General features: G+C 41.8%; 1 protein-coding gene across 4 annotated transcripts in view; it reads right to left on the bottom strand.

The window, feature by feature from the left end:
• Positions 1 to 22,824, bottom strand: part of TBXAS1 (thromboxane A synthase 1) — a 166,771-nt gene that overhangs the window by 113,302 nt on the left and 30,645 nt on the right. For 3 of the 4 annotated variants that reach the window (XM_081533202.1, XM_081533205.1, XM_081533203.1), the window contains exons 2-3: positions 14,384 to 14,477; positions 11,000 to 11,052 (exon numbers count right to left, since the gene is read on the bottom strand). In XM_081533202.1, the coding sequence (XP_081389328.1) occupies positions 11,000 to 11,052; positions 14,384 to 14,477 (147 nt within the window). The remainder of the gene's footprint in view (positions 1 to 10,999; positions 11,053 to 14,383; positions 14,478 to 22,824) is intronic. The other variant, XM_081533204.1, reaches the window with a different exon arrangement.

Genomic DNA, 22,824 nt, shown 5'->3' with positions numbered 1-22,824 from the left:
GCATTGGCAGGTGGCTTCTTTACACTGAAGCATCTGGGAAGCCCCAAACACCCCCTAGTTAGGCCCTAATGGCCACTAATGGGCCTTTATGATTTCTGCTTTACAGGACTCCTGGCTACTGCTCGACCAGCACCTTCTCAGTGGGCAGTTTTCTCCTGGACTGTCCAGTAATTACTAGAATGGAGCTGCAGTTTCTTCCCCTTTAAATGTTATGCTTTTCTCATTGGTGGGAACCCATTCTCTCAGCGCACACAGCCTGGTTGGGTGTCCATGCCCAGACACCCCAGGGGATGAGCAAAAATCTTATGGAGAGATGTTTTACATTGTCAACTAATCGCATATCAACAAATTATATACATTTTGGTAAGCTTTTTAGCTTGAAATATTCTGGGTTAATTCTGAGAATTAATTTTAATTAATTAACTTCAGATTTTAAAGAAGGAAAAGCTATTGGGTAGCCAGGGCTCTGCTCAGGTCCACATTGTTCAGGAGCGCCATCCCTGGAGAAAGAGTGTTTCATCTTTGATTCTACTTCAGCTGACAAAATCTCTTTTGTCAGAAATTTCTCAGAATCTTAAACCACACTGGGGCAAAATAAAATCAGGGGCTAATAAAATGTTCCTAATGTAGACGGTTGGAGCTGAGTCATCCAGTTTGCAGTCACCTAGTTTTGAACTGGAAAAGACTGCAGTTATCATCTGGCCCTTTGCTCTTCAAATTGCTTATTTTGACTCACCAGTGATGATGAAACCAATTTCGTGGGTCATGATCAGATTGCATTTGTTTTGTTTTTTCATGGAATAGAGTAGAATAGAAGAGGAGAATAGACTGGATCAAAGTGGATCTTGCATAGTAAAAGATATTTAGTAAAACTTTGATTTCAGGTGTCTGTGTGTACTGGATCATAATGTAAAATATATTATTTACTGAGGCTCATAATTAAACAAAGGATCCAAGTCCCTGATCTAGTCCCAACTCTCTCATTTTATACCTGAGAAAACTGAGGCTCTGAGAGGGGAAGCGACTGGCCCAAATCCTTGAAGCCAACAGGTAGTAATAGAAAGAGAGTTGGAGCTGAAATTTGGACCTCAGTTTTCCAGTGTAAGTTGGCATGCTCTATTTGATGTTTTTCTAGCCAAACAAGAGGAATTTATATAGGCTGTTGATGTTTAGAAGTATGGGTCACAAAGGCTTGGACATCAGTAATTACTAAAATGCACAGCAACTGTCACCTATAGGTTGTCATAGAATGAAGATAGTGGGGGGCAAGAAAGCAGTGTGAAATAAGGGATAAAAGGGGAGGTCAGAGGTCCAGGAAAGTGGGTAAATTTCAGAAGGGTCTTTGGATGACGATTAGGAAGAGGGAAAGTCTTAAACTGCATGGAAGAAGAAAGTTCTGTAGTAATTCACCATTTGGGATCACAAGAGACCATGAAAGGGACAGATAGGGGTGGAGAGTCTATCAAAGTTTCATTTGATAAAAATGGGGCTATAATAGAAATCTCTCTCTTCTTGGTCTAAATCGCCCATTTGTCTGAGAACAACTGTTCTTTCAATAATCCTCCCGATTGGGCGAGGCATTTAGATCAGTGTGCATGCATGGGTGCTCAATTGCTCAGTCAATGCAACCCCATGGACTGTAGCCCACGAGGCTCCTTTGTCCATGGGATTGTCCTGGCAAGAATACTGGAGTGGGCTACCATTTCCTCCTCCAGGGGATCTTCCCAATCCAGGGATCAAACTTGCATCTCCTGCATTGGCAGGCGGATTCTTTACCACTGAGCCACCTGGGAAGCTCCTTTGGATTGGTGGTAACTATCAAATATGTTCGTTCTGACAGCTTTCTTCCTATTCTCAATGACCTCCTGAAAAGAACAGCCAATCTTATCAGGGTATTTACTTTTATGAAATAATGTGCCCCCCTAAAGTATAGTATCATTTTATAATAAACACTCACTTAAACATGTATTCTAAAAGGCAGAGTATCAGGATTGATCTATACCAGTGAGTATTGATATCTAACTCATTGAATGATTCTCAATAATTGTGGCATAGAAACCATCAGATCTCCTATTAATTTTGGTTTCAGACTCAAATTACTTGAAGCTAGTGATTCTAAGCTTTGCTTTCAACACTTTCATAAAAGGCTCAACTTTTACCAAGCTTGGGGACCCAAGCTCCTAGGCTGGCCTTCTGGGCAAATGTGAAGATAATTTAGAATTTATGTACTTAATTCCATAGTTTCAAGGGTACTGTGTTTTCATTTACATCAGTTCCTCTTAAAACAGAGTCACATTTTTGGGTCACTTAGTAAGTGAATCTCATTCTGAGGCATGTGCTCCATATTGGCAGCAGAAACTTTGTTCAAGTTGGACTCCTGTACATTGTCCGTGAGGCTCTTTTGCATCTGTGGCTCCATTCCTGCCTAAGATTTCTGCCATTCTTCCACATCTGTGATTCTGTTGAGCTCAGTCCAGTTTAAAAATGAGAACAATCTCCCTATATCCGTTGCCCAGTGTGGGTCTGAATATTTGTATTTTCTTGAACGAATCAGCAGTAGTTTCCACCCTAACTCATCCTCTCCCTTGTTTTCAAGTCCAGCATGTTGAGCTGTCTCAGTGTCTTCTAAACAAAGACTGGTCCCGTGGCAGAAGAGTGCACCAGGTCGAGTCCTTAGGAGCCTTTTCATTCCCAGGATTTCAGGTCCTCTGGAAGTGGGCCAGCAAACCTCCCACGTGATGATGACAGAGCCAGCTGACTGCCTTGAAGTAAACCATCTCTATACGGCTCTTCAACCTCATCTAAATAGTGCATAAGCACGCTGGTGAAGAGCACTTACAGAGAAGTGCTCACACCTTAGTCACTTCCGGAGAACATGCTCCCCTCGTGGATGGCGCAATGGAAGCTGAGCTTAAAAAAATATCTGAACAACCTATTGTTGTCTTAGCTGATGTCACATTCTGTGTATATCCCAAGGTTCTCAGCTTCCTCACTCCCTGGTGACCAGGTGCTATGAGTTCATGAGTGCTACTAGTTAAATAAAACATGGTACCAAGAACCTCCAGGTTGGAGGCAAATGAGACACCTCTACCTGCCCTGGGGGTGAACTTTGGGTCTAAGTGCTACGTCCTTTATGTCCAAACTAAAGTTTTCTTTATTTGCTAAATTGATTTGTTTTAAGTGCAAAGACCCAAGGTTCCCTGGGAGATAGGCTGCTTTAGATTCTGATACTTACAAAGATGTTCTTAAAACACTCTAGTGCTACTAGGTACAAGAAGGCACTATCCATACCAAAGGAGGGTATTCAGTGTGGCACTGGCATGAGATTGGGCAGAGGGATGGAGCAGAGAAGTCAGAAATATATATAGGAACCAAGAGATGATTTTAAAAAATGACATTTCAAATCAATTGGGAAAGGATGCATTTCCAGAAGGAATACCACCCTACTTCTACCCTTACCCTCAAATAAATTTCTGATGGATCAAATATATAAGTTTTTTAGTGAAACAAAAAAACACTAGGAAAAAAAATGGAAGTTAAAAATAATATATCCTTAGCGAAGAAAGCCTTACCGAGCAAGACACAAAATGTAGACACCATTAAAGTAGATTAAATTCAACAATACCAAAACATTTTCTGATTGGAACAGTATATATATATATATGTATGCAGGTCAGGAAGCAACAGTTAGAACTGGACATGGGTTGTTCACGGGTTCCAAATAGGAAAAGGAGTACATCAAGGCTGTATATTGTCACCCTGCTTATTTAACTTATATGCAGTGTACATCATGAGAAATGCTGGGCTGGAGAAAGCACAAGCTGGAATCAAGATTGCCGGGAGAAATATCAATAACCTCAGATATGAAGATGACACTACCCTTACGGCAGAAAGTGAAGAAGAACTAAAAAGCCTCTTGATGAAAGTGAGAGAGGGGAGTGAAAAAGTTGGCTTAAAGCTCAACATTCAGAAAACTAAGATCATGGCATCTGGTCCCATCACTTCATGGGAAATAGATGGGGAAACAGTGGAAACAGTGTTAGACTTTATTTTTCTGGGCTCCAAAGTCACTGTAGATGGTGATTGTAGCCATGAAATGAAAAGACGCTTACTTCTTGGAAAGAAAGTTATGACCAACTTAGATAGCATATTAAAAAGCAGAGACATTACTTTGCCAACAAAGGTCCGTTTAGTCAAGGCTATGGTTTTTCCAGTAGTCATGTATGGATGTGAGAGTTGGATGGTGAAGAAAGCTGAGCACAGAAGAATTGATGCTTTTGAACTGTGGTGTTGGAGAAGACTCTTGAGAGTCCCTTGGACTGCAAGGAGATCCAACCAGTCCATCCTAAAGGAGATCAGCCCTGTGTATTCATTGGAAGGACTGATGTTGAAGCTGAAACTTCAATACTTTGGCCACCTCAGGCGAAGAGTTGACTCACTGGAAAAGACCCTAATGCTGGGAAAGATTGGTGGCAGGAGGAGAAGAGGACGACAGAGGATAAGATGGCTGGATGGCATCACTGAATCGATGGACATGAGTTTGGATAAACTCCGGGAGTTGGTGATGGACAGGGAGGCCTGGCGTGCTGCGATTCATGGGGTCGCAAAGAGTCGGACACGACCAAGCGACTGAACTGAACTGAACTGAACTGATATATACATATGTGTGTGTGTATATATATATATATATATATGCTTTTTATATTAATAAAAAAATAACAGCAGAACTATCACTTACAAGAGAGGTGATATAGGGGAAAGGGGCCTTTGGATAGGAGCCTTCAGGAGTTGCACATAACCTGAAGTTAGGTCACTGTGTAAGTAGAAGTAATTAATATTATTGGCACAATAAATCCTTGTCACCCACTGGATTACAAAATTTGCCACAAACTAAAGGGGACATAACCTCTATCCTGTTTATGCACGCTCGGTCACTTCGGTTGTGTCTGACTCTTTGCGACCCCATGGACCATAGCAGGCTCCTCTGTCCATGCGATTTTCCCAGAAAGAATACTAGAGTGGGCTGCCATGCCCAATCACAAACATACTATGTTGATACTATTCTTTAAGGGTTTGGGAAGGAATATAGATCCAACTTGGGGTTCAAACCCAGACTAAAGGAGATAACCAGTAATCTTTAATCAAAGGTTATCTAAAACAATAAAGCCTTTCTTTCTCCATATTATGTTGCCAAGGGTACGTTAGTCCCCCTTTATCTGCAGTTTTGCTTTACCTGGTTTCAGTTACCTGTGGTCAACTGGGGTCCAAAAGTATTAAGTGGAAAATTCTGGAAATAAGCAACTCATAAGTGTTAGATTGTTAAGTGTTAGAATGTTCTGTGTGATAAAATCTCCTACCATTAAGTTCCATCCCACCCAGGATGTGAATCATCTCTTTGTCCAGCATATCCTGCCCTCCCATTGGTCGCTTAGTAACCAAATCAGTTTTCAGATCATCTGACTGTCCTGGTAGCCCAATGCTGGTGTTCAAGTAGCCCTTATTTTACTTAATAAGAGCCCCAAAACACAAGAACAGTGTTCTTGTATTGCGATTCAGATACACTAAAGAGAAGCCATAAAGTACTTCCTTTAAGTGAAAATGTGGAAGTTCTCCACTTAATAAGGAGAGGAAAAAAATCATATTCAGCAGCTTCTAAGATCTACAGTAAGAGAAAATCATTTATACGTGAAAGTGTGGAGAAGGAAAAAGAAATTTCTGCTTGTTTTTCAGTTGCACCTCAAACTATAAAATTTATGGCCACAGTGCATGATAAATGCTTAGTTAAGATGGAAAAGGCATTAAATTTGTACAGTAAGTTATTCTAAGAAAGAGAGAGAGAGAGACCACAATCACATAACTTTTATTAAACATATTGTTATAGTGGGCTTCCCCAGTGGCTCAGTTGGTAAAGAATCTGCCTGTAATGCAGGAGACCCAGGTTTGATCCCTGGGTCAGGAAGATCCTCTGGAGAAGGGAATAGCTACTCACTCCAGTGTTCTTGCCTGGGAAATCCCATGGACAGAGAAGCCTGGTGGGCTACAGTCCATGGGATCACAGTCAGACACAACTGAGCAACTGACACGTTCATAATTGTCCTGAAAAGTGAAAGTGAAAGTGGTTCAGTCATGTCTGACTCTTTGCGACCCCATGGACTATACAGTCCATGGAATTCTCCAGGCCAGAATACTAGAATGGTAGCCTTTCCCTTCTCCAGGGGATCTTTCCAACCCAGGGATCGAACCCAGGTGTCCCACATTGCAGGTGGATTCTTTACCAGCTGAGCCGCAAGGGAAGCCCAAGAATACTGGAGTGGGTAACCTATCCCTTCTCCAGGGGGTCTTCCAGACCCAGGAATTGAACCTGCATTGCAGGTGGATTCTTTACCAACTGAGCTATCAGGGAAGCCCATAATTGTTCTAGTTAATTATTATTGTTGTTGATTTTTTTATTATTGTTGCTATGCCTAATTTATAAATAAAATTTAATCTTTGGTACATATGTATAGGAAAAACATGATATATACAGGGTTCAGTGGTTTTAGGCGTCCACTGGGGGTCTTGGAACGTACTCCTAGAGGCTACTGTGTGTGCATGTGTGTGTTAAGTCAATTCAGTCATGTTATGTTGTGCATAACAGTTGTATAGGTACACGTGTGTGCCAGCCTTCCTGCTTTACATTCAAGTTCAGAGAAACCAGAGACAATGTGCATAGGTTTATTTGCACAAAGCAAGTTGCAAAATTAGACACTTGATGAAGTCATTTTATTCTCGGTGGTGGTGGTGGTGGTGGTGGTGATTGTAACAAACATTGGTGCTCTCAACCCCTCTTGGCAGAAGGCTTCTCCAGCAATTTACTTTCCTCATAACAGGAAAGGGAAAAGGGTAAGAGGCAGGTTTCCTGTTTGGGGACCCAAACTCTGACTGAGTTGCTATGATGACCACAGATAATAAGCATAAATACTCATCATGTTTGGTGTTCAGGTACAGAGTAAAGAGATCCTCTCTGCCCACACTTTCAAAATATATGCTCTGTCATGCATCTCCGTGTGGCATCGACAGCGTGGGGTTTCCCTCATCAAATGATGAATCAATCTATTATTTCAATGTTAAAGGGACCAATCTGGGATCAATAACATTTCCTAATGACAGAAGGAATCCAAAAGTTAAGACAATTCAAACCAAATCATTTCCCAAAAGAAGGGGGTCTCTCGTTGAACTTGGTCCATTTTTGCCATTCCCAATCAGTGAAACCATTTTGTTCAAATTTAAAAAGTAACAAAATAATTTTTAGGGCTAGAAAGGCCCTTAAATACAGACTGCTGCTGTTAAGTCACTTCAGTCGTGTCCGACTCTGTGCGACCTCATAGACGGCAGCCCACCAGGCTCCACTGTCCCTGGGATTCTCCAGGCAAGAATACTGGAGTGGGTTGCCATTTCCTTCTCCAGTGCATGAAAGGGAAAAGTGAAAGTGAAGTCACTCAGGCGTGTCTGACTCTTCACGACCCCATGGACTGTAGCCTACCAGGCTCCTCCTTCCATGGGATTTTCCAGGCAAGAGTACTGGAGTAGGGTGCCATTGCCTTCTCCGTAAATACAGACTAGTTTAACCCTTTCATCTGAAAGGGTGAATATACTGAGTCTCACCCAGTTTACAGAACTCAAGCAGGCTTTCCTGGTGGCTCAGTTGGTAAAGAATCTACCTGCAATGCAGAAGACCCTGGTTTGATGCCTGGGTTGGAAAGATCCCCTGGAGAAGGGACAGGCTACTCACTCCAGTATTCTTGGGCTTCCCTGGTGGCTCAATTGGTAAAGAATCCACTTGCAATGTGGGAGACCTGGGTTCAACCCCTGAGTTGAGAAGATCCCCTGGAGGAGGGCATGGCAACCCACTCTAATATCCTTGCCTGGAGAATCCCCATGGACAGAGGAGCCTGAGGAGTGAGGTCAGGGATACAGTCCATGGGGTCGCAAATAGTCAGACATGACTGAGTGACTTTCACTTTTCACAGAGCTCAAACAGGACTTTACCCCACCACTACAGTGCCTCTCAATTCGGCAGTGGACACATTTAAAAAGAAGTCAGCATTTTAAGGCTCATCAATTTTTCTAAAGCAGAGAAAGTTGATAGCCTTGTATGAAGAAATTATTCCATCACCTTTCATTTTTTCCCTTTTTACCAAAGATCATAATGCAATTTCTCTCTCTCTGCAACCTCATTTGAGATCGTTCTCTATGATTCAAGTTTTCTTGAAATGAAAGGGGTAAATTGTTCTAAGTTAAAGTTGGGGGAGTGGGAAGTTGATTGGCCATCCTGTCGTCAAGGAAATCAATCTGTCTCTCTCTCTGACTCATGCGCACATACACACATCACCATCACCACCACCACACAATCCACCAGTTAATGCAGTGCCATTTAAACTCTTCATCTGAGATTTTAAAATTGTTTTAAAATACTCAAGAGCTCTACTCTGAAAATCTGTACAGAACTACTTCAAGGGAGAGATTCCTAGAATCAGACTTAGAGAGGCCTTTTTCTAATTCTGGGGAAACCACCGTCCTTCTGAGTCAGTGCTATGTCTCAGAAATGTATGACAGTCTCCAAGGTCAATGTCAAGTCAACAGCAGAATGAGACTGTTGGACAAATAAGTTCTTTAGTACCTATTATACTCAGTGCAAGAAGCTATGCACTTAAAAGAAATGGGGCAAGAGGTGAGAGGAGACCAAGCTGAAAGGGATCACAGAGAGTGAGATGGAATTGCCTATTATTAAAAATATGCACCATCTCCCCACTCTTCTTTTAGAGGAATACATCTCCCTGCTCCACCAGTGTCAAGCTTGGCCAAGTAACTTGCTTTGGCCTAACTGCACACAGAGTGTGCTTTCTGCCCAGAATTTTGGTTTCTGCATATAACTTGGTTTGGCTGATAGGATGTTGGCAGAAACTTAAAATGTTCTTGCACCATTGGGCTTGCTCTCTTGATACTTTCCCTTCCCAAGATGAGCCTGCCCTGGCCCTCCTGGCTTTCCAAGGAGGATGATGGAAGGGTGGGGCACAGTTGCCCCCGCTGAACCTGCAGAAGCACCAGGAAGCCCAGCTGAGCTTCCCAGACAGGTGAGCTCAGATCAGCCAACTTGAGCCAACCCTTAGGCACACGATCAATAATAACTTGTTCTTTAAGTCACTGTATTTTGGTACTCCAAAATGCATTTCTTATCCAGAAATGGCAAACTAATCCGAGACCATCGAGTAGAATATCTTCATGTTCCACATTTGCAGGGTTACATGGCAAACTAAAGAGTGATGAGAAGAACTTTGCCAAAACTGTGGGTCTCCTGGCATTTCCACAAAGAGTAAATGTCAAGCCCTCTTGAAAATCATCACCCAAAGAACAAGCATCATGTGTCCCATGGATAGTAGGGCTCACAAACCAAGTGGATCCCATTAGGATATACAATAGGAACACCATAGACTCTTGCTGCCCCTAGAAAAGTTATCAGAGACCTGAAAGTCTGGGAAAAAGCTACCCCAAATCATCTAGCCACTGAGAAGAAGCTGTGAGAGAACAGACTAAAATGATTAGGACTCCAGACTAGAAGGACATGCGCTGACAATCAGTATGATTCAAGTCTATTAAATCTTGAAGAGGTTAAGTGTTCTGATCATGAGTTTGTTTGTCAGATGCCAGAATTTTTTTTAAAAAAGGAGCATATGTTGAAGCATAAAAAGGGAAAATATAGGGGCTATAGGAGATGGGGGTGACAGAGGGTGAGATGGTTGGATGGCATCACTGATTCAATGGACATGAGTTTGAGCAAGCTCCAGAAAGATGGTGAACGACAGGGAAGTTTGGCGTGCTGCAGTTCATGGGGTCTCAAAGAGTCGGACATGACTTTGCGACTGAACAGCAACAAATATATATATAGTTATGACTGATTTGCAATAATATACAGCAGAAACAAACACAACATTGTAAAAGTGATTACCTTCCAATTAAAATAAATAAAAGAAAAATCTACACAGGATACTGGTATTCAATTTCTTAAGCTTGGTGATAGGTATATGTTCATTTTATTAATATTCTTTAAATTCTACATGTTACATGCTCTTTGGCATATATATCTCACAATTAAAATAAAACATGAAGAATTTTTTTAAAAAAGGGAAAATACAGAAAAAAGAAGGGGAAAGGCTATATTACTTTACATGGCTGAGAATTAGGGTGACCATGCGACCCAGTCTACCCAGGTCAATCTTAGTTTCCACTGTTGTCCTGCAGTGAGTATGAATAGCACCCCCTGTTACTTTGAAATGTGTATAGTGTCAGATAATAGAAGATATGTCCATACAGCTGATAACATATTTCACCCATAGAGTTGAATAAAACAGGCCCAAATAAGGTTTATGAGGGGCTTCCCTGGTAGCTCAGTGGTAAAGAATGCGTCTGCTAATGCAGGAGATGTGAGTTTGATCCCTGGATCGGGAAGATTCCCTGGAGAAAGAAATGGCAACCCATTCCAGTATTCTTGCCTGGGAAATCCCATGAACAGAGGATCCTGGTGGGCTACAGTCTATGGGGTCCCAAAGGAGTCAGACACAACTGAGTGACTAAACAACAACAGAAGTTTAGATAAGATTATGGGGAAAGACTTGCTGTGGGTTGTCAAGGCAAATTAGACTGAGGTGTGGAGGGCCGCTGCCTCCCTTGCAACACGCCTTTGGTATAGTGATCAGAGATGGTCAAGGCACCCAGTGCCCGACCCAGCTGATTGGGCTTTAAAGACTGGGAAACGGTGTTCTTCAGGCTAGCACCGTGCACCCTGGGCCACCCTGGGCCACCCTGGGATCTTCTCTAGGAGCCCCATCTGTACAGTTGGGCATACTCTCCGGATCCTCAAAAGTGATAAACAGGCAACATGCCCATTCTGGCCATTCCTTCCATGTCACTTCAACACACACAAATCAAAATACATGGGAGAATAATGGAGCTTTCTTCTTACCCACTCAGAGGTCCATATTGCTTTCTGAGCTCCATGTGGCTTTCCCAGAAACCCTGCAGAAAACACAGCACTATAGTAAAACCCAGATGAAACAGAATTTCAAATATTCAAACTTCTTCAGGAAAAAAGCCTGCAATTGTGAGAACACAATTACATCAACCATAAAAAAATAATTGAAGTGATATTGTTTTCAGAACTGTTTCAGTTCTCAGTACTCCAGTACTTTGGAGTATTAGAATAAACTGGTGGCTTGAAAAAATAATATTGCCAAGAGACAGCCACTGTCAACTCTGCTTTAATGGACAGATGAGATCATCTGTACTTATACTATTTGTGTATAATTGCTGCTAAAATATTTGAAAACTGTTTGCTTTCTCAACTATGCTAACATTCCCCTCTGCAATTTGGTTTATATTATTATTATTTTTGGCAGAGCCTTTTTTCACAGCCACTATAGGCATAAATGTCTGCTGAGTGTACCCAAATTATCACAAACTCTGAATTATGATCCAAGTTAAATTTTAACTAAAATCAACATATTCAAGGCATAAGAACCTTAGAGCTACTTTATATATGAGACACATTTTGGGATGGGAAAGGAGGGTTCCAGGAGATATACACAGCGTGGAGCAGGGTCAGAAAATGCTTGACTCACTGTATTGTTGAGATGGGGTCTGGGTGTGGATATACACAGGGGGATAGTATGGGTAAAGAGTTGAAAATGGCTGAATCCATTGTGTTTTAGGAAAGAAATAAGCATGAAAACATGCTTCAATTGGGATGGAAGTGGAAGAGAGGAGACCCCTAGACTTGTGCTGTGGGAATGGAGTGGACAGGTAGACACATAAAGGGTGGCTGAGAGTAGAGAGTTGGGAAAGTAGAAGAGGTGGATGTTCTTAATGAAAATCCATCCCAGGCTCTTTCAATCTAGCTCCACCATCTAGTTGCTGTTCAGTCGCTCAGTCTTATCTGACTCTACAATCCCATGGACTGCAGCATGCTAAGCTTCCCTGTCATTCACTATCTCCCAGAGTTTGCTCAAACTCATGTCCGCTGAGTCAGTGATGCCATCCAAACATCTCATCCTCTGTCGCCCCCTTCTCCCGCCCTCAATCTTTCCCAGCATCAGGGCCTTTTCCAATGAGTTGGCTCTTTGCATTAGGTGGCCAAAGTATTGGAGCTTCAGCATCAGTTCTTCCAATGAACATTCAGGGTTGATTTCCTTTAGGATTGACTGGTTTGATCTCCTTGCTGTCCAAGGGACTCTCAAGAGTTTTCTCTACCACCGCAGTTCAAAAGCATCAATTCTTCAGCGCTTAGCCTTCTTTATGGTCCAACTCTCACATCTATACATGACTACTGGGAAAACCATAGCTCCACCTCCATCTAAGCTTGCCATATATTAATACCAAGGAAAGCTCATATGACTATAAAAACAGTCAATGAAATGACCATGTTCTAGCAAGAACTTGGCAGGATTTGCCCATACAAGAATGAGCAGCTAAAAAGGAGCCTATGTGGAAATTAGCCAAAGGCAGGTATAGTGTTCTCAGCACATCGACAGGAATATGGTTTAACTCAACATGTTGATACTGAATTAATTCAGTCAAGTCTGAATGCAACTGGTCATCTCCCCATAGAAATTTGTGAAGTGGATTTGTTTTAATTTCCTATCTGGTTTGTTGTTGTGTTTTGACACTTAGAAATGTCTTCACACTTGCTTCACAGAGCTGATGGGGAGCCTTGCCACGATGCTGTTTGTGGGCTTAAAGTTGTGGCCTGGCCACCCCTGAGCTAGGGAGGAGAGAAGGAGGTGTTAAAAAAAAAAAAAACACTGGGAAGAGAGAAACAACAATAAACAGTGGAAAGGGGTGTTGGACTGAGAAAGGGACAGAAAGGAAGAGAAGAGAAACTGATGAGAAAGAAAAGGGACAGAAATAGCATATGTTATTTTCTATCTGACGCCAAGGGCCAGCCTTTCCGGGGGCAGGGGTGGGGAAAGCCTAAAGAGATCTTTGAGGGGTATTATCAGGATTGGCCCCAATTTAGTCCTTCCTGCCTTTGTTTGGCTTAGTGGCTTCACATGTAGGATCCGTAAGCTCCTAATGTAGGGTCTGGTGGCAGCACCCCCCACAGGAGTTGGCAGAATAAATCATCTGGCTTCTGAGAAAACCCAATGTGAGAAACAAAAATAACCTGCAAAGATAAAGTCCCAGGACTTTATCTCCAAATGCCCAGAGGGCACTCAAGTCACTCTGGCAAATCAAAGGCACCTCCCTAAACCAGCTGACCTCCCAACCTTTTATTTTCATTGACTCCTGGCCATTCTCCCTGTTGTCTGGCTCCAAACTTAAAGATGTGTTGACTCATTCTGCCTTGACTTCTCACCTAACTCACCATGAGAATTACTAATTTTGCCCCCAAAGTTCTCTTTTGCTCTCATCTCCACCCTGGCCAAGCCCTCACTGCTTCACAGCCAGGCCTCAGCAACAGTTGGATTCTACAGATGTGATCTAAATCTTGCAGAGAAATCTTCCCCTTTTGTGTCCCCCTCCTAATAACCCATGTTGGGACACGCACAGCTCTTCACTTGCCTTTCTGAACTGTCAGTGATCTAAGAGAGTGTTAGTCGCTCAGTCGTGTTTGACTCTTTGCGACCCCATGGACTGTAGCCCACCAGGCTCCACTGTCCATGGAATTCTCCAGGCAAGAATACTGGAGGGTGTTGCCATGCCCTTCTCCAGGGATCTTCCCAATCCAGGGATCGAAGCCACATCTCTCACATCTCCTGCATTGCCATGTGTGTTCTTTGCCACTAGGGCCACCTGGGAAGCCTGCTCGTCTCTCTTTCTCACAGCAGTGTTCCCTGGTGCTCCCCAATCTCCACTTTTTAGTCCAGGCTGCTCCCCAAGCTGTGCCCTGTTTCTCATATGGTGCCATCACACACATCATTGCTCCCACCTGGTGTGAATCTCCTTGTCTTTGTGTCTATCACTCCTGAAGACCCCCTCCTCCAGGAAGTCCTCCAGGATGACTCTAGCCCTGATGGATCTTCCTCTCCTCTGAAGGACAAACCACAGTTGCCATGTCTACCACCCACACTAGCGCTAGGGCACGGGCAACTTTTACTTTCTTCCACATTCCAGGGCCTGGCACACTTAGACACTCATTGAATGGGTTTTTTCATGAATGACAGGACACCAGGACTCTATATGTATTGATGAGTGATCCGTGATGGATCATTCTCATCACATAAGAACTGATGCAATACACACACAGACCTCCCTGAGTGTGGGCGACCTGAACAGAAGCAATGCTTTGTGGGTAAAGCCGCTCTGGGCTCAGAGCATCTTATATCAGAAGACAGTGGAAGGCAACCCTTACCTGGCGGAAAAACGCTAAGTTTCCAATAAAAGGAGAAGGCTTGGGATGTCTGATGCCCAACTTCTCTAGTCTTGAAAATGCTGAAGTGGAGTACCTGAGGAAAAAGGCACATTTTAAAAAGTGAGACACAGGTTTGCATTCACACTTTTGGCCCTATCCGATATCAAAATTGTTGAGCTCTCCAGATGTAAGGGTAGGAGAAATTTCCAGGTGACCACATCTTAGGACTGACGAGGTGGAGGCCTAGAGGTGTGCGAGTGGCATGAGCTCAGTAAATTCCTCCTGATTAACAGGCTAGAGATCAAGACATCCTCAGATGTCTTAGCTGAAAGTCCCCTTAGAGATCCTACAAAATTTCTGTCAATAAATCGTATTTAAAACTGCACTTTGGGAATTCCCTGGCAGTTCAGTGGTTACGACTCTGCACTTTTACTGCCAAGGGTCTGGGTTCGATCCATGGTTAGGGAACTAAGATTCCACAAGCTGCACAGCATGGCCCCACCCCACCCCCCAAAAGCCACACCTCTGCCCATTTCAGCTCCTCAACCTTTAAATCTACCATCAACAATTCCCTGGCAAGGTGAGGCGAAAAAAGTAACAATGGCAAAAATCAGTTCCCTGCACAAATCTGTGGTTTTTCTTGGTCAAATTGACCCCTGCACATAATTTATCCCTCATCACATTCCATGGCCTAATAGAGAAAAATAAAAAACAAGGAAGGAGGGGACACTCTATGGAACAAAACCTCATCACCAACCACTTGCAAACCCTTTATGTCTTTGTTTTCATGGCCTGAGACCATATGGGAAGCATATTTTCCTAGCCTCAAATCAGGAAACATGGCCCCACAGATTTCTGTGCCACTTTCCAGGAGAAAGCGACAGTTTGAGAAAGCAGTGTTGCTGTCAAAACATTGGAATTACTAGGATATTTCAACAGTTTATGGGAACAGAGGGATAACACAGTGAAAGTCAGAACTAGCTTAGAAAAACCTGGGCATATGGCTGTAATCCCTAATCAACCAGCCAATTATGTCAAAAGTTCAGTTCAGAAAAATTAATGAATCAAACTAGTGTTTAGCATTGTACAAAGATCAGCCAAATCTCAATTTCGGAGCAAGGGAAAATATAGAGAAGATCCATTCAGTCAGACTTCATAGGAGCACTGGAACTTAAAAATTCCTGCAGCTCCAAGACTCACTTATCATTAGAAAGATGGAATGTTTGCTGTAGACTCTGACCTTCCCATTCTTGCCTGCAGTCCAATAAGGAGCACTTAAGCACATTGCAGTGAATACTCAAATATTCAGGGAAAGGACAGCAGGTTAACTGTTGATTTGTGTTACTTTGAGCAATGTTGCTTACCTTTAAAGTAGCCACAGGGAGAATCAAGCCAGGGTGAAAAGGGAAGGTGGGTTCTCCTCCCAGTTCTCCAGACCAAGGTTTCCACTGAGTGGCTGCACTATTGGGTTTGAATGGGTCCCCAGGACATCACATTTAAGTCCACGTTCAAGGGTAATTATAAACCACACTCAAGAGCCTCATGTGAATTACATGGACTAGTCATGCCAACATTCCTCTTCATTAGTGTGTATGCCAAAGGTTGACAGCAGAGCGTGTAAAAGTATTTCAAGTAGACTGTGATGTTTTAAATAACCCCCTTCACACTTAAGACGAAAGACCAAAGGTGACTTACCAGCCTACTTAACACTTCCCTCAACAGCCTCAAATCTGGTTTCTGGTTCATTTTTTCATCAATTTTTATGAATTATTTTCTAAAATGTAATCTCTAATGGGTAGAAAGAAATATGTCGATCTTGGGCCACGTAATTACATCTTAATTTTGTAATTAGATGTCTTGATTGTCTAATTAAAGGACAAGAAGTCTGTGCCTAATTACACATGCTAATTATCATGCAAGCCCATGCCCTAATTATGTAACTCCACTTACAAAAATACCGCTTGTGTGTCTCTGCACAAAATTCAGACATTTCCAAACATATGGCATCAGCAGAGAATGTTCTGGACCTAACCATAAACTTCACTTTGCAGCCCAGAGTCAAGTATAGAACTGAAGCGTCTTCAGCTAGGAATGGGCCAAACGTTGCCATCAGTAACTAGAGACCTTGCGCTAAAATCAACAGGGAGAGATCACTGCCTCCAGACTTCTGAGCAGAATTACAAAGTGTGCTCCATTTGTCTTGCTCGCAGTTCCTTCTCTGCATCCATGTTTCATATTCTCCACTCCCAGACTCCCCTCTGTCTGTCTCAATAGGTTCTTAACGCAGAATTCATGGACTCTAGGAATTAGGGGTTGAATTGTGTCACCTCTCCAAAAATCAGTTGAATTCCTGTTCCCAAAATACTACCTTATTTGGAGATAGGGTGGTTGCAAATGTAATTAGTTAAAAATGAGGGGCTTCTCAGGGGTGCTAGTGGTAAAGAACCCACCTGCCAGAGCAGGCAATGAGAGACACAGATTCAATCCCTGGCTTGGGAAGATCCCCTGAAGAAGGAAATGGCAAGGCCCTCCAGTGCCTGGCACCCCAGAGGAGCCTGGGGATGGGGCTGCAGTGTTGGACGTGACTGAAGCAACTTAGGATTGATGGAGGTCATACTGAAGTAGAGTGGATCTCTAAGCCATTATGGCTGGTGTCCTTACAGGAGGATGCCCCAAGAAGACATGGAGACACAGGGAGAATGCCATGTGATAGCAAAGGCAGAGATTAGAATTACAAGGCTACAAACCAGGAAATACCAAAGGTTGTCAGCAGATGACTGGAAGCTAGGAAAAAGAAGGATGGATTTTCCTCTACAGAGGGAGCATAGCTCTGCAAAAAGCCTTGACTTCAGACTTCTGGCTTCCAGAATTGTGAGACAAACTAGTGTTTTAAGTCCAGTTTGTGTTATTTTAATATGGCAGCCCTAGGAAACTGGTACACCAGGAATACCCATGAATGAGTTTAGAGAGTCAATGAAAAAAGATTTTTTTAAAAATTTCCTGTTACCTTAAAAATTATCATTTTGAAAGAAATTTCTTTTTTGCCTCAAATTATACCATTAAGTCCTGAGCTGTTAGTAAAGAACTGGCAGGGACTTCCTGGCGGTCCAGTGGTTAAGACTTCATGTCTCCACTGCATGGGGCATGTGTTCAGTCCTTAGTCTAGGAACTGAGATCCTGCATGCCACATGGTAAAGCCAAAAAAAAAAAAAACAGTTCTGGTGGCCCAGGGTGCTAGTAAATCAGACGATATTCAGCCATCATGTGGCCACCATGTTTTGATATTTAGAACAGCTTCTCTGACGGGAATTAATGCAAGTGTATTCCACAATTATGATCTTGAACATCTATCATTGTTTACATTAAGGATACTTAACTTGGAAAATGACAATGGAAAGTATATGGAGTAGCTTCAAATAGCGTTCTTTGGTTTTATGCTTACAACCAAAGTGTCATTTATCCCCAAAGGATTCAAATCCTGCAGTACCAGTGTTGCTCCTTCCAATCCATTCTCAAAAAAAAACAAAAAACAAAAAAAACTACATGGAACCACATGGGATTGTTTTCAACATAAGAAATTCCCCAGTACTTTGTCTTCCATAAGACAAAGCCCTTTCCTGATGTATTCAATAAGAGTGGTCAACCAATTGCTTAGCCAAAGAAGCCACTCATAACAAACTGAGGGATATTTTGATAAATTGTGTGTTAAACTGATGTATTATAGAGATGACTGAGCTGGTTGAACTGAAGTGAGAGTTGTTCAGTCCTGTCTGACTGTTTGCGACCCTATGGACTGTAGCCCACCAGGCTCCTCTGTCCATGGGATTCTCCAGGGAAGAATACTGGAGTGGGTTGTCATTCTCTTCTCCAGGGGATCTTCCTGACCCAGGGATCGAACCTGGATCTCCTGCACTGCAAGCAGATTCTTTATCATCTGAACTACTAGGGAAGCTGAGATTAAAGCCAAAGTAGAAAAGAGTCAAATGGTGGTGTGTTCTACAAGTTTCCCTCACTGTGTATGTTAAGCCGCAGCCATAGAGGACTTGGCTTTTCTCTTCTGTGCTTTTGAGAACCACAGATCCTCAGTCCATTCTTTATGTCTTCATGATCCCTATCAAAGAATTTCTACTTAGTGAGCTGCTTTTGGAAATTTCGGAGGCTATTGATATTTTTTTGAAATAGTGGAAGATTCCTTTGGCAAATAGCAATTTTCCTGGGATAAAAATCATGGTGTGCCAGGAAGAGATGAAGCCCAAGGGTGCCAGGTAACCCACCTGTCCCACCTCTGGAGAAGAAAAGGCCTTTGTAGTGGTTACGCTTTCCTTGTGACACACACAGCCATTAAAGGATTAGCCAGCAGTTCCATAAAAGGCTATGTGGCCACATGGGAAACTTTATCAGGTAAGGACTTACATTTTTGGCTCTTCAAAAGATTTTAAGACTCAGGAGCAGAAGATGAGATTTGCCAGCTTTCCAGAAAATAAATCTTGAAATGCTTGACAGAAATTTGAGCAAAAGAGCTAGAAATATCAGGGAGAAAGCCTATTCCCGTTTTATTAAAATTGTAAATTTTTCTGAGTATATTTTTATGTATTTGAGATCCTAGTCTCTGTAATTTTTTCTATTTATTTTTCTACTTTTTCCATTCAACATAAGGAAGACATCTCCATGTTATAAATCCCTTATAAATATTATTTTTATGGTGGTATATGCCTCTTATGGACATATCAAAGTTTACTAAACTATTTCTATTGTTAAATATTTAGGATGTTTTCAGCTTTTTAGCTAATTTAAGTTAGGCCACTACAACTCTATACATCAAGCTTTTCCAATATTTTACACATGAAGCTTTTCTGGATCTGAAATCCCTGAGTCACTGGTTGTAAACACTGGCATGCAATACCAAATTGTTTTCCAGAAAGTTCGCCCCAGTTAGTCTCAGTGTCAGCATACATCCATTTCACCAAACACTCATTAAATTTTTCCAAGTTTTGTAGACACATCCATGTATCAATATCTCGATATCTGTACTTTTTTTTGAGAGAAAACGTTTTTTTGCCATTGCTTTTCCTCCAATTTCAAAAATATTTTCCAACTTTGAAATTCCCCTTTCTTTACCCCTTATTTCTATTACAGTTTATCTAGGTGGCAGGCAGAATTGTGCTACACCGATTGGTTAAAGTATCAGTTGGGAAATAGCAGTCGTCAATAGATGACTGCAAGCTGACGGCAAGCCCATATTTGGGCAGGGAGAGGAGGGCAAGCAGATGAATTCTGAACAGCTTTTGTTTAGCAAATAACTAGCTGCAGCCTTGTTAGCTGACTTTGAATTGTTTTATTCTTCCTTCCCCCATTCTTCCCCTACAACAACACTTAAAGGAACTGTCAAGTATACAAATTGCTTCTTCAATCATGTCTCAAGGCAGGAGTTCCTTGGAAATAGAATTTCTCTATGAGATCGTCTCAGTTCCTCTTTTAGTGCCTCATTTCTTTTTTCACATCCTCATCTTCACATTTGGTGCCTTCTCTTGAGACCCGTTCCCTTAAGACCTTGCCCTCAGGACTGGAAACCATCCAGTGTGCGTTCACTCATGTGTCAGTTAGTAGAAGTTAGAGAAGCTTGTAAGATTATAAACTGCAAAGCAGAATGTTCATTAACTTATAAGAGTAGGTGTTCTTTTCCAGGAGCAAGATGCTGATGTATCTACTCAGAGTACATCCTTTTCAGGTACTTGAGAAGTCAAATCAATCATCAGAGGGTGATGTGTTAAGGCAGGTTCTACAATAAGAGGTGGCTCATCAGAAAACATATGTCACTGGGACGCTGGGAAAGATAATCCTGCCCCACAGCTGAGTGCACTTCTATTAAGGGTTGGCAAAGAGACCCACCCCTCTCTCCACTGGTTTATAAGGCTGCCTTCATCATGGGTGCATAGTAAGTCACTGCAGTTTTGTCCAACTCTTCAGTCATGTCTGACTCTTTGCGACCAACCCTATGGATTGTAGCCCACCAGGCTCCTCTATCAATGGGATTCTCCAGGCAAGAACACTGGCGTGGTTTGCCAAGCTCTCCACCAGGGGATCTTCCTGACTCAGGGATCAAACCCACGACTCTTATGTCTCCTGCCTTAGCTGGCAGCTTCTTTGCCACTAGTGCCACCTGGGAAGCCGTGGCTCCATCCTACACCCTAGGAATATCGGAGCTCTGATCTATTCTGACCGTTTGTCTGACTTGTCCCAGTGCCTCACTATTTTAACTATTATAACTCTGCAATACCTTATAATATCTTACTTTCTCCTATTAATTTTAGAATTGATTAGTCTAGTTTGATGAAAAATCCTCTTGGAATTTTTATCAGAATTGCATTAAATTTATAAATTAGTACCAATGTTATTACAATTCTGAGTCTTCTCATCTATGTATATAGCTCTCCATTGACTCATTCTCTGTCCTTTGTAACATTTTGTAATTTTGTGCACAGAGTATCTTTTTGCTATTTACATACATTGGGTTATTTTTATTGCTCATGTGTAGGAACATCATTTGTGTTTTATGTCAGTCTTGTAATCAAGATCCTTCTAAAATTTCTTATAGTTCTTCTGGTTTACATATGGATTCTCTTTGATTTCTTATGCTGGCAGTTATATTTTATACAAACAGTATCACTTTGTTCTCTTTTTTCCCTAATTCCTTTATCTCACTTTTCATTTTCTTATCACACTGGCTAAGACCTTCAGTACAATGTTTAAAAGATGCAGTAAGAGTGAACATCTTTTTCTTGTTCCTGACTCTATAGGAATGTATCTAATGTTTTAAAATTAAGTGTAAGATTTTGCCATAGATTTTTAACAGACATCCCTGATAAAGGACATTCCTTCCATTCCTAGTTTGTTTGGAAAAGTTTTCCTTGAAGAGTCTTGCTGTAGGTTTGTCCATCTTTTCAAAGCCCCAACTTTTTGCTTTTGTCACTCATTTTTATGTTTCTCTTTTTGCTGTTGTCTGTTTCATAATTTTATGCTCATTTTTTTATTATGATCTTCCTACTATTTTCTTTGGGTTTATTCTTAGTTCTCTGGGTTTTTTTTGTCTTTTAGCTTCTTAAGTTAACAACTTGGCTCACTCATTTTCAATATTATTTTATTTCTAATAAATGCATTTAAGAATATAAATCTCCCTCTTCTTACTTCTTTAGCTGCACCCCATGCATTTTGAAATGTACTACTTTCATTGTCTTATAGTTGCATTCTAATAGGAGACTTCTGAATATAAAATAAGCTGTAAGATGTACACAGGCAAAACTCAGTGGGACAGATATTCTGGAGTTGAATTTCCCATTGTTTTTCAATTCTGTTCAACCGTATCCATGAAATTAAGTAACAGTCATTATAATTTGTTCCCAAGACTCAGGAAAGGAGACTGTTTATAATCTTCACCGTTCTGGAAAAAAAATAGAGGACTACTGAACAAATATACAAATATCTGACTGATGTGCAGTTCTTTCTCCAATAATAGAAGTACCACAAAAACGTTGTTGTTGTTCAGTCGCTAAGTTGTGTCCGACTCTGTGACCCCATGGACTGCAGCATGCCAGGCTCTCCTGTCCTTCACTGTCTCCTGGAGTTTGCTCGTTGTAGTTGTTAGTCTCAACAACAATTTTGTCACAGCATAAGAAAAATACATTTATATCAACAAAGAGAAGCTGCCCTAGTGGCTCAGATGGTAAAGGATTCACCTCCGATGCAGGAGACCTGGGTTGGGAAGATCCCTTAGAGAAGGGAATGGAAACCCACTCTAGTATTCTTGCCTGGAGGATTCCATGGACAGAGGAGCTTGGCAGGCTACAGTCCATGGGGTCGTCAAAAGTTGGACACAACTGAGCAACTAACACACACACTCACCATTATTATAATTTTTAACCTTCCCTATGTACCAGAGACTATGGCAAGAACTCTCTATACCTTTTCCTGTATGAGCCTTCCAACAATTACATAAACGTAGGCATAAATATTCTTCTTATATTACTGATTAAGAAATTAATGCTTAAGGAAATTAATTAGCACCCCCAAGGTGGCAGTGCTGCTAAGAGATTGAGCCAGAGATGAAACCGGGTCTGCCACATTTCAAACAGGTGCCGTGTGAACCCTACGAACCTGTTTCTTCCTGTCCTCTAAGATAGGGTGTTGTTGACAAACCACTGCATGAGAACAAGCAGAGAATATACTGAGAACAAGGGCAGGTTTCTTAGAAACCAAAGATATAATTATAACAGATACTAATTAACTGATGACCATAATGAGCGAGAGAGAGTCTTTGCCTTTCTAAAGCTAATGCCTTCGCTTCTGCTTTTACTCAGAATTCTCAACTGTTTCTTTTTTCAGTTGCACCAATTTCTCCTTTTCTACTGGATCACTGCTATCAGTATACAGACATATCCTAGTGT

This window comes from Giraffa tippelskirchi, chromosome 10 (assembly GCF_054371585.1).
Source record: "Giraffa tippelskirchi isolate mGirTip1 chromosome 10, T2T-mGirTip1v1.2.pri, whole genome shotgun sequence".
Lineage (NCBI taxonomy): Eukaryota > Metazoa > Chordata > Mammalia > Artiodactyla > Giraffidae > Giraffa > Giraffa tippelskirchi.
This window is presented reverse-complemented; position numbering and strand designations above follow the sequence as displayed.